The following is a 12536-nucleotide window of genomic DNA, read 5'->3' on the forward strand; positions in this document are numbered from 1 at the left end:
TAATCAACACTGCAAGGATATGTGAAGTAGCTGTATGTAAAGAAACAGGAATAGCTGCAGACACAAAATATGATGAGGAGTCTATAGTTAATTGACGAACGGCAGTCACTTAGAATTATGATTTAACTTGGATACAAGGATATGATGGATTGTAAAGCAGTATGGGGTGGGAAATAGATAGCACCAAAGGAAAAATGATTGCTGCATAATTGAGACACCTAAAGAAGATCTAAACAGAAGCATTTCCCTCAGTGACATCCATCAAGAGTTTTCACAAATTTCTTAGTGAGAAGGGACTGACATTAACAGAACTACCACTCTATAATATTTCTAGGGATTTAAATACTTTTTTATATTGCTTAACTATTTATTAAAGTGAACTAGAGTGTATTAATTTTTCAGAATGGGTTCAGTTATTGTAAACTAAAAATTAAATCTGTTTCTATTTAAAAATGTGCAGGCATTACTTAAAAGAGAAGAGAGGGAAAAAAAGAGATTGAGAACATCTGAGCTGGATGGGCCAAAAAGACAACTCCAGTCAACATCCTGGTACTGAAGGATAAGCAGACAGGATAAGAAGCAATCTTAGAGAATGGTACTCGGACACGACTCACTTTGTTAGAATACGTCATTGCTTTTACAAAAACAAGGTCGAGTCTTTCATTGTCTGTCTGCACTACCTCTGCAGCTATACTGACACATTTCTAAGAAACTCTCAGAAACTCGGAATTTCTCAAAATGATGACAGGTTCCAAAAGAGCAAATCTAAATCAATCAGGTTTTACTATAGGCATTTATCCCCCTCTGTCCAATGTGGTCACAGTCTTTGCAAGCAAATATCAGTGCATTAGTACAATTCAAAGTATTGCCATCTAATTTATGTTAAGCATAATCACAAGCAAATGAATAGTACTGGATAGTTACTATTAAGAGTAGATGACATTTTTAATCAATCAGGTTACTATCTTGTCTTTCATTTAATTTACCATGGTAACATTTTGCTTTCTTTCTCTAACATTTGTTCAGCCTTCACATTGTAAAGGAAAGCTTGAAAAAAATTTATCTCATATATTCTTTTTTTTTCTTTAATACACTTTTCACTTCTTTTTTTTTTTTTTGTTCTATGATCTCTCTCTTTTTTTCAAATGTTACATTTAAAAAAATAAAAGAGGTTCCCATATACCCCCTACCCCCCCATCCCATATATTCTTTATACGACTTTTACTGACAACAAATCTAGGTATGACATATCTCCCGTTATAGCTAGAATAAAAAGGGACGTTACTTTTTGTTTTTCAAAGGAAAATTCACAAGAATCAGTGACATACATTTAAATTTGAAACATTCAAGCAAAAAATGTCAGAAAGCTTCTCCTACCCTCAGCCTTTGTTAACTAAAATATAAATAGAATTCCAAGAGAGAAGGAACGTTCCTTTGTGTCTAATCCAGTAATAGAGGAGGAAATGGTTGAGTCTTTGATAACTTTTGCTGCAGATTACTTAATCTAGGCAATGATTATGATTTCATGCATTTAATTTGAACAGTGATAATTCGGTTGATTTCCTGATGACTCATTTTGTAAATCTTTGGCCATTAGCATTCCAGCTGGAGTGGGCCATGTGCTGCCTTCCCACTGACATCAGTGGAAATCTTGAGTCAAGATCAAGGCTACTCTATGCCTCTCTGACCTTTCTTCACAATACACAGTGGGACTGATTTATCAGTTTAGGATTTTCAGGTTTGCTTCACTATCTCCATGGGAGTTATCTCTTGCAAATGGCCCACGTGCAGATATAGTCACTGAACCCCTACAACAGCCCCATTGGGAATCCCAAATCTTGGATTCTGAATTTTAAGTGGCCTCCTAACCCAAATTTCAGGAAATCTTATGTTTGATTGCCTCACCAAGACTTCAGTGAAAAGAGGGAGATCACCAGCTTGGCAGAGTGGCAGTGCTCATTTTACCTCAGGTAAGTATGCCATACATTGACTTTACTCTAGGCACGTACCTTGAGAATTAAACTAGAGAAAGGATCCTTTACCTTGATAGTCATTTCTGGGCTGGATGTTTCTATGGCATCTGAGGCTGTCTCGTGACCTTTTCGCAGCAGACTCTCCCACTCGACTCCTGGGGGGGAAGAAAGTGCTGTTTGAGTCAAGTGCAATCGGCAGTCATGATTGGACACATAACTGTGATTTTCTAAGATTCTAATCCCATGTCATTTATAACAGAAACCAGTGAAGACCTACAACCCCTTACCTACCTGGCAGTTACTCAGAAAGTGGGGTCTGTGAGAACATCCTTTGTTTTTACCTAGTCTCCAACTTTGGAATCAATTGTCTCAATCTTATATCTTAAAGAGAGTTCTATTCCCAATCTGGAGTGAAGAAGAGGTTGGAACAAACTCTTCTAGAAACCACGTGTTAAGGATTGTGTCATATTCCTCAGAAAGACATGTTCCAAACCAGCCTCTAGTCCTGTGGATGAGAACTCACTTGTAAATAAGATTTTCAAAGATCCTATTAGATGAAGCCAAATGGAATCAGGGTGGGCCTTAATCCAATATGACTGGAGCCCTTATAAACAGAGGAAGTTTGGATCCAGCAGTAGGAATCAGCAGGAAACAGAAAGAGACCCGTGGCCATGTGACCAAGGTAGAGATTGAGATCCAGAAGGCCAATTAACCACTGCTAGAATGCTACAGATTTTGGAGAAAGCGTGGTCTTGGTGCTGCCATGATTTTAGACTTCTAGCCCCCAAGACCATGACACAATAAATACCTGTTGTTTTAAGCCAACCAGTGTTTGTTACAGCAGCTCTGGGACACTAAGACCCTAGGCTGCATTGTCAGGTCTCAATTGGGGCTTAAAGTGAATTCCCAGCACACAGAAATCTAATTCAAGACCAGCAGAAATGACTCCTAGATTATTCACTGCCCTAGATTCCACACAACTTGACTTTCCAACATTACTGGAAATAACCAGAAGTTTACTGTCACTTTTTAAATCTACATGTGCTGCTGGCTCCTTTCCAAGTCTTGAGAAATGTTAGCCTACTTTTCTTTTAAGCTGCAGAGTATCTCCAAGAATGGTCATTGGACAAGATACAAGGTTTTGCTTTCTCCAAACTCAAGCAAGAGAACAAGGGCTGGTGTTTTGAAAAACCTATGAATGCAATAAAATAAAACCACATTAATTTAGATGCATTTGTGTGTGTGAATGGAAATCAAATGGTCTATATGAATGAAAAGTCTGAAGTAATGACAAGCATATTTAAAAAGATATAGATCTATTGCAAGGAAAGTAATATCCTTAAAGACTAAAACAGTAATATTTAGTAGATTTTCTCAGGGGCTACTTTAATAAGCAGATACAAATTTCATTATTGGTATAATAACGCTTGGTTCAGAAATGAGTGCTCATAACCATAATATATTTAAAAGATGGTTTTCTTAAATAGGTTAAAATTGGCTTAAATTTCAACTGCCAAGCACTGTGTGAAATCAGAGGAGGGCAAACTTTTTCTGCAAATGGCCAGACTAAATATTTTAGTCATTATAGAGTGAAAGCAGCCATGGCCAATACATAAACAAACAGGCATGGCTAGGTTCCAGAAAAACCTCATTTGTGAAAACAGGTAGTGGGTTTGATTTGGCCCACAGGCCAGAGTTTGCCAACCTCAATACCAAAATCAAAGAACCAGGCAAATGTACAAAAAATAGGGCTCTATTCTAGCATTTTTAGTAAGAAGCACCTGAACCACCAGGCAGTGAAAAACTAACAGTTGTTTGTAATTACATGAATTTAAATAAATTGATCAAGAATAATTAATTTTTAATATGCTAGCCTTGGCTGTGCTTCCTTATTTTGTATTCTGAATCCTTGAGAACCTCAATTTACAAGATATATACAAGATGGATTGCTCAAGACCTGGGAGCTATAATTGATTACAAAGTGCCAATAGTTGCCTTGGACTAAGTTGCAGAACTGGGTCAGAGAAGTTTGGTGACTTGCCCTACAATTTCCTCTCAAGAAACTGCTGCAAGGAGGCTGTGGGGTTTGACTTAAATGCATGCTCGAGACAATTCTTTCTTTCTACATGAACGGAGTATTCCCTGACTTGCATTTAATGGATTAATAGCCCTTCCAGCTTTATGCTTTTGTTGGTATCTGTTGGATCTGGCTAGCAGAGGGACATAGATGTTGAAAACAATGGACAATTAGATGCTGTTTATTTATGTAATAGGTCGAATTACTGTTTAGTAATATATACACAATCAATGCAATATTATGCATGTTACATATTATAGTTCTACATACTATATTTTTCAAAACCACCATTTTTCTCTTATATCCCCTTCTCCCTTTGCTCAAATTCCTATTTATAACCTCTTTGAGAAGAGGAACCATTTTTCATATTTGCCCTATAATCCCTAGCAATTCTACTACTATAATTATTCCATTTTAAAAGACCAGATCAAATCTTCAGAAGAAAAATAACATTTCTCTCCCCCGTGGTGGGAGAAATTGAGACCTGCCTACTAGCAGCTGAGGTACGCTTATAAATACTCCATCAGGGACAGTTTTATAAAGATCTTTCAGGGGTAAATAAAATCAACCACCATGAAGGATTTTTTTTTCATATTGCTTTTTATACATCTTCTCACCAGCTGCATTCAGATGAATAAATATGTTAGCCCAAGTTTCCACTTCTCTAGCTCCAACATCTCTGTCCCCATTCATAGGGCTAACTCTGCGGACTTACAAGGTCTCTCTATTTGCTGTTGCTTTCTGTTGAGTAGAGCATTAGCAGGGGTTGATGGGGTGGCACAATCAAGTGAACGAGGCTGAGCTTAGGACCTGTCTGGGGAGGCAAGATACAGGGAGATCTGCAGGGAGAGGGATTTGGGCTGGTAGCAGGTGGGAAAAAGGGCTAGAATATTGTCACCCTGCAGACAAAAATAGCTCTGTGTAGTTAAACAAAGGGGTACAGGATGTTAACGCTGAACAATGAAGACAGCAAGGCAGCTGAGGGGACTTGGAGGGGCAGCAACAGATGTCGGCATCCCAAAGAACACTGGGTGACTTCCTTAGCTCTGACCCTGGTTAGCACTTAAAAACAATAAAAAGGGGGAAAAAAGGAAACACAAAGGGCCAAAGACCCAGAGGAAGAGGGCAGCACTGCTCTGGAGGGCACTGGCTGAACCCTGGTTGCCTAAAGTCACTATATGTCACCAGGTGAAAGTGAAGCCAGCTAGTAAGACAGAGAATCAATAAACAGATCTGGAACCTGGCAGAGAGTCCACGTGGACATCAGTAACCCCAGGATGGCTGCTGGAAGACCCTCCCCAAGATTCTGCCAGTCAGAACAAGATTTCCTCTGGAAGCCTCAAGTACTTTATAATTGGACCCTCTTGGGGGATTGATGGGCGGGGAAATCAATCAAAACAGTAAACTGCTGGAACTCCTCCCCTGCCATCAGCAAAGGGGAGGAATAACTAATGGTTTAAAAAGCAAGCGGGAAAACGTCTTGCTCTCTTGCCTTCACCCTGTCCGGGTGACTGACCTGGGGCCTGTCCGTGGGCCTGTTCCTGCCTTCTGCGCCCTGCTCCTGCTGTGTTTCCCCTGCCACGATGGCCACACAAGTAAAACCTGGGCATTTATAATCTATAATGGGGAATTGTAGCCTGTAAATCAGACCCCTTTATCAATCTTCAGTCCTTCCTCTCTACCTGGGACCCACGATCTGTTATTTTCTCCCATTGCTCTTCCCTCCCTACCTGAATAAATTACTGGCCTAACTTACCCGATGTGCCCTTGAAATTTATTTCTGCAGCATAGTCAAGAACCTAGACAAACTCTGGTTACAAAAGGGGAAAAAGAAGGAAAGACAGGTCTAAATGAACTCTTCCAGGCAAGAGAGTGGAACTTTGTTCCAGCTCATCTTCCCACATGGACAGACTGTGCTGGTCATTATTTTGCTCCATATTTGCTCACCAAATATTCCCGTTTCTCCCCCTTTGGGGCACATGGCAGGATTCCTGGTCTCCTTATACTGGTGATGCCAAGTGGCCAGTTCTAGCCAATGGGTTGAGGGCAGCAGTGGCATCAGGCATTTCTGAGCTGGAGCATTTAACTGCTGACAGAGGACCCTCCAGAGCTCCCTTCCCTTCTGCCAGGATGACGGGCAATGTTCCAGGCAGTGGTGATTCTGGTACCCTGAGGCCCAACGTGAGGGTATAGCAGGTAGAGATGCAGCCAAGTCAGCATGGCCATGTAGTATGAGTAAGAACGGAACCTTTATTGTTTTATTGTTCTGGGCATAACCTAGCCCTGCCCTAAGAGAAGAGCAAACCCGTCCAGACTTGGCTTGCCCATCAACCTCAAGTTCCCATTGTAGGGAGTTCTTTGGATAAATCTGCTATGTTTTATCGTCTAAATCAAGCCTGCCATTTGAATGTTCTCCCCTCTGCCAGGCTCTAACAGCCCAGTTTCTGCTCTTCTGAGCCACGCTCTGCTTCTACTCTGCCAAGCCCTCACTGGCCAGCTTAGCTGTATCTCAGGAAGGGATTAAATTCTAAACATAAAAGGCAATATCCTGCACAGTCAAAACTACCTTTGAAACTTCCTTAAGTCTCCCCTAAAGTAAAATATAGTGCCATATTTCAGTAAGTCCAACAGTTACTTTTTGTTCCAGTCTGGGAACAGACCTCTGTTTCTTCTGCTAAACACCAGATGACATTGTTGGCTTTTACTAAGGATCATATTGTACAAAAAATACATATCCTGAAACTCTAGAATTTCTCAGGGTATGGAGATGCTCAGACTAGGAGAGAGAAAAGGAGCTGAGATCGACTGTGGGGATAGCAGATTGATGTCTTCCTTCTTACTCTCACACTGGGGTGTATCATTTAGGATGCTTTGGCTGTAGGTAATAGCAAGCCTATGCAATGGAGGCTTAACCAACAGAGGATTGACCGGCTCACGTTACAAGGCGTCTCAAGGTAGGCTGGTACCAGAGCTGGTGAATTCAGTGGCTCAATGGCCTCAGTTTGATCTCTCTGCTATCCCCCTGGCTTTCTTCTATGGTTCCAAGATAGTCACGGAAATTCTGTGTGTCATGAAAATGTCCAGAGGAGAGAAAAGGAGGATTCTACTCTCTTACCCTTTTCTAAGAGCTTCCCCAGAAGCTCTCCCCTCTCCCACCCAAGCAGATGTGTCTAAAAGTCTCACTGGTTGAAAACACAGCATAAAACTATTCCTAAACCAATCCCAGAAAAGGGGAATGGAATTATCAAGATTGGCTTGGAGTTTATTAATCAAGATTTACTCCTGGGTTAGAAAGGGTCTCACCCTTCCCTGAGCACGTGGCCTCCTGGAAGGTAAACAAAAGAACACACCCAGAGCTTGGCCAGCAAGCAAGAAGAGGGTGGGTTGCTGGTCAGACAAGCAACAAGTCTGCCACAAGAGGACAAGCATAGAGACTAGAATGATTGGCAGAATCACTTAACCTTTTAAAATGTATATTTCCCTTCTCTCTTTATCTCATTATTTTAGCCAGAAAAATATACTTGAATTTATGCAATTTAAATACACAGATGATGCTGGGACTCCACCTCGCCTTCCGGGGCCAGTTCCTCCTGCTGACTTCTTAACTCAGCTCCCCTCTGACAGCTCTGCCACCTCTAACTGTGAGCTGGGGCTCTGACCTGATCGTTAGCCCCACACTGGCACTCATTAGAGCCTGAGCAGGGGAGGCCAGCAGCGTGTCTGGCAGTGCTTGCTCCCTCAGGCCGCTTCAGTGAGCCCTTATCAACTAGTTCATATGGGTAGGGACTGGGCCTGATACAGTTAGTGTCCCCTAAGTGCCTGTTAAATGAGCAGTTTGGGTTTGTGGCAGCCAGGTTTGGGGGATAAGAGCTTCAGAGTGGACGTGGGATAAGAGCAGGGACTGCTCGAAGAAGAGAGGGACACTGAAGGGCAGGGTATAGGGCCTTGGAAACAGATGGTTCCACTTCTAAGTTGGTCCATGCTAGACTCTGAAGAGACCAACAGGTTATGGTTGGTTCTGGCCTCCAGAGCCAGGCCAAGTCAGTGACCACCTCCTGCCTCGCGTTGGCCTGGAATGATGAAGGGCTTAAGGTAGGTTTCGCAAGGCCTGATGGCCCCTGATACTTGCCAGCAAACCCAGAGATAGGAGCCACATGGAGACAGTCACCAGACACAGAATGTTTGAATGATGAGACCCTGAGCACTCTGAAGAAAGGGCTGTCCTGCTCTCCATCCCCCACTCCAACCCCCCCAGACCCCCTCAGCACAGTGAGGGCTGACACACAGTAGGGACACATTAGATATTTCTTAGGTTGAAGCAGAGTTGGAAAGGGCCCAGCAACTGCCTACATTGCTTTTGCTCATCAGGACAGAAGGCTTCTTTACATGCCTTTCAGTCATCCTCTTGCTCACCACCTCACAGGGTCACCTTCATCAGGCAGCCGGAGTGAACTATCTGAACAAGAGTTGAGCCAGAATAGTTCTGAGAAAAAGAATCCCAGATGATGACCTACGTAGCCTGCCTTAATGAGAGAACAGAGGACATAGTGCAGAATCCTCAGCTGCTAGGGAATGTACCTTGTTGTTTCCTGGGACTCAGGTGGAGCCTTCTCAGAAGCCTCCAGCCTTATTCTCCGTGTAGCTATTCTCCTCTTCATCACGTCCCTGCCCTCATCAGTCCACTGGCCTGCACATCCACACAACTGCAAGGAACTCTATACCCAGCTAACCCAAACTTTCCATGTCTCAGTGAGAGAATGGAGGCTCTGAGACGGAAGAGAATTTGTCCCAGGTCTTGGAGTAAGTAGCGGCTGAGCTAGGACTGAAAGAGACAAGACTGCCCAATTTTCTAGATCAGCATTCTTCCTGATCTAGAAAATTACATCAATCCCATTTAACAGACAAAAATATAGATGCATTGGGAAATCACTTTGTTGGCTCAGTCAGTTATGACAAGATGGGTTGGGAGGGCGTGTCCCACCTCTTCTTAGGTCTCTTTCTCACCCAGGTCTCTGCACAGAGAGCCTTGGAAGTGAGACTTGGCCAGCGATTTCTCTTCCTTTTAATTGCTTTGGCTCCTGGTAACCCCTCCTCGGTTTTAAAAACCTCACTTTGTTCTTGGAGGAGTTCTCAGCAGGGTGGTCATTACAACGTAGCGGAACTTTGAAACAATGACTTGCCTTTAAACTTTTGGCTTTGGGAAACCCCACCCGAGGATAAGCTGATGGGGCCTGCTTCCTCTGGATGAGGAGCCCTGCCTAGAGGCTTGGAGGAGGAGGCAGGATGTAACACCACCCGCGCCCGCCCCACGCAGGTGGTGGCTCATCCTTGCTCCTGAGCCGCATCTTTCCTTGAGGCCGAAGTAAGGGCCAGGCCCTGAGGCCTCTAGAAGCTACTGTAACTGAGGCACGTACCCCCGACTTGGCATCATATTTTGGGAAAGGGAAAGAGAAAGGTCTACCCTTTGGATGGCAAATTCCTTTCCTCATACTCATCCAAAAGCCATTGAACACCACCCTCTTCCACCCACACCTCTCTGAGTCTGGGAACCCACTCTGGGGAGATCCCAAAGATGCACAGAGAGAAACTCCAATAACTTATCAAGTGTGCTCCCATATGCCTCCTCAACCCCAGCGCTCTCCGAGCCAACATGGCTGCAATCACCCAGAGACGACAGCTAAACTGCACCGAGGACTCACTGTGGGTGAAGGACTGAGCCCATATTTACATCATCTCATTTAATGCCCAAACAACCTGATGAGGCAGGTAAAAGCTGTTCCCACTTAACAGACTAGAAAAGCTGAGGCTTAACAAAGTTATAACAAGGGGGCTAGTAAGGGATGGAATTAATATTTAAAATGAGGCTGCTTGCCGCATTAGTACATTTTACCACCACACAAAAGTTTACGTATTCGTTTGTTTTCCTGTATAAGGGGAAAAAAATTTTGAGGGCACATTGGAAAACAAATAAGCAAGCAAATAAGCAAACCAAGATTCACAGAGAGGGAGCTTTCTTCCCTGCAGTTATCATTCAAGCTGACTTCTGAGCTCACAGTGCAGAGAGCAAATAGAGGTTTGGTGGTGGGGTCTCGGGAGAGACATGCAGCCATGACTGGCATGGAACCCAATCAGGTGCAATTCTGCCAACAGTTACTGAGGGTCTGTGGGCTTCTCCGTGGCCACTGGGAGCGGGACAGCTGCCCTTTCATGCAAGAAGAGCTCCAACGCAGGACAACTTGGCACTGCAGGAGATGACCTGAGCAGCAGAACGTCTGAAAGATGGAAGAGGATTAAGACTATGAAAGCATGGGTGCATGGGAGCTCCAGCTGGGGTCTAGCCAGCCCACCAAGAGCTGGGGGGGGGGGGGGCGGGGGAAACTTTGGGTGATCTGAAAACAACCATGCAAAGGAGAGGAGGCAGGGACTTGCAGAATCCTGGGCCATAAGAGTTTGTTGATACCACCTGACATTCTCCCTTTACACTTGCAGTGAGAAGGAATAATAATAACAACCATAAACAACAATAATAGTAGTAGCTATTATTTTTTGAGTGCTTATGATGTGCTCTTCCTTGTGCTATATTTCACATCCATTATCTCAATAATAGTCAAAAACCCCAAATGAAGTTGGTACTATTTTTAGCCTCATTTTCCAGATAGTAAAGTGAGGCTTAATTTGCCAGGAACATACAAGTAAGAAGCAGATCTGGGATTTGGACAAGGCTCTCCAACTCCAGTGCTCATGCCCTTGACCATGGCAATATACTCTTCTCTTTTTAAAAAGATTTATTTACTTATTTATTTTTATTTCTCTCCCTTCCCCTCCCTGCCATTGTCTGCTCTCTGTGTCCATTCGCTGTTTCTTCTTCTGTGTCCGCTTCTGTTCTCGTCAATGGCACCAGAATCTGTGGCTCTTTTTGTTGCGTCGTCTTGCTGCATCAGCTCTCTGTGTGTATGGCGCCACTCCTGGGCAGGCTGCACTTTTTTTGTACTAGGCAGCTCTCCTTACGGGGTGCACTCCTTGTGCCTAGGGCTTCCCTATGTGGGGGACACCCCTGCATGGCACAGCATTCCTTGTACACATCAGCACTGTGTGTGGGCCAGCTCCATACGGGTCAAGGAGGTCCTGGGTTTGAACCTTGGGCCTCCCATGTGGTAGATGGATGCTCTATCCATTAAGCCAAGTCCGCTTCCCAATATGCTCTTCTTAATCATCTCTGCTAACTAAGGTGCCCCTGGTTAGAACGGCAAGAAGGACCATCCCTCTTGAGACGGAGAAGATGCATGCATACATGTATTTGCTTGCCACATGCATATGCTCTTATGTACACACGTGTGTGCACACACTTATATGCTTGTGTGGGCATGCACAGACCCACATATGCACACACATGCAAAACCCATGCACCATGTGTGCAGGCAGGAATGAAACTGCAACAGTTTTGCAGATGCTGCTACACACTTAGGAGTCTTGAGCCTCCTTTAAAGGAGAAGATTCTTTCTCTGTCGTAACATCTGAGTGTTGTTAGGAAACTGGAGGTTGCATCTCCTCCTTGACTCTCAAAGGTACATTTTAAGCATCTTTCTGTATGTGAAGAGGGGAGCAGACTCCCGCTTCCTGAAATTGAGAGCAAATAAAGGAAAATGGTACACTATTTTAAATGAGTTTTATGAAGACCCTTGAGGGCCAAGGTACTTTTTAAAATGGTTTGTTTTGGCTGCCACGAAATGAAAATCTTTTTAGTCAGCCATTACTGTTATTTGCAGTAAACTCAGGGGATTGTTCACAAAGAGATTCCCGACTCAGAGGTTAGAGATCTAACAGTTTAAAACCTGGTTTACTCCCCAATTATTTTGCTGATATTACATTCAGTGGGATTCCTCCCTCCATTTAATAAAGGATTCTGTTCTGTTCTCTACCCCGCCCTAATAATCATTAGTTTGCCAGCCTGATTGTATTAGGCTGGTAAGAGATTTGATGTTTATTCCCTAAAAATGTGCTATAAAATGAAACAAAAACCCAAACCCTTATCTTGGATCCAGTTTCTATCCAGAGGAAATGCCTTGAGTTATAAATAATGAAAAGCGCAGCTGATGCCATGGGCATATTTAGGGTCTCTGGCTTCTGGGGGGGGGGGTAGTGAAGAATAAAGTTGGGGTGCACGAATATTCCCGTTTTGGTTGTGAAAAGGCGGACTTTGGCCTGGGGAAACAGAGAAGCCCGTGGTCCTTGGAGACATGTAGAACTGCAATGCATTTGCAACCTGATCCCTTCTCTTCTCCATTCCCCACAAGTGCTAGGAGGATCATCGGTTCAAGCTTTCAAGGTTCCCAACTCAGATCTGTCCTCCACATTATCACCATGGCTATTTTTCAAAAACGTAATCCTGTCACATCACTCCCCACCTCAACCTCTCCTTGCTGTGTGTTTGGGCTGGGGAAACGTAGAGAGAAAGTCCTGGTCCCTGCCCTCCAGAGCCTGCAGTT

At 43.7% G+C, this 12536-nt stretch overlaps 1 protein-coding gene across 14 annotated transcripts in view; it reads right to left on the reverse strand.

Moving 5' to 3' along the window:
- The window catches only part of PALM2AKAP2 (PALM2 and AKAP2 fusion), a 488418-nt gene that overhangs the window by 132792 nt on the left and 343090 nt on the right, over positions 1-12536 (reverse strand). For all 14 annotated transcript variants that reach the window (XM_058302553.1, XM_058302562.1, XM_058302559.1 and 11 more), the window contains one exon: positions 2043-2128. In XM_058302553.1, coding sequence (XP_058158536.1) covers positions 2043-2128 — 86 coding nt within the window. The remainder of the gene's footprint in view (positions 1-2042; positions 2129-12536) is intronic.

This window comes from Dasypus novemcinctus, chromosome 8 (assembly GCF_030445035.2).
Source record: "Dasypus novemcinctus isolate mDasNov1 chromosome 8, mDasNov1.1.hap2, whole genome shotgun sequence".
Classification (NCBI taxonomy): Eukaryota; Metazoa; Chordata; class Mammalia; order Cingulata; family Dasypodidae; genus Dasypus; species Dasypus novemcinctus.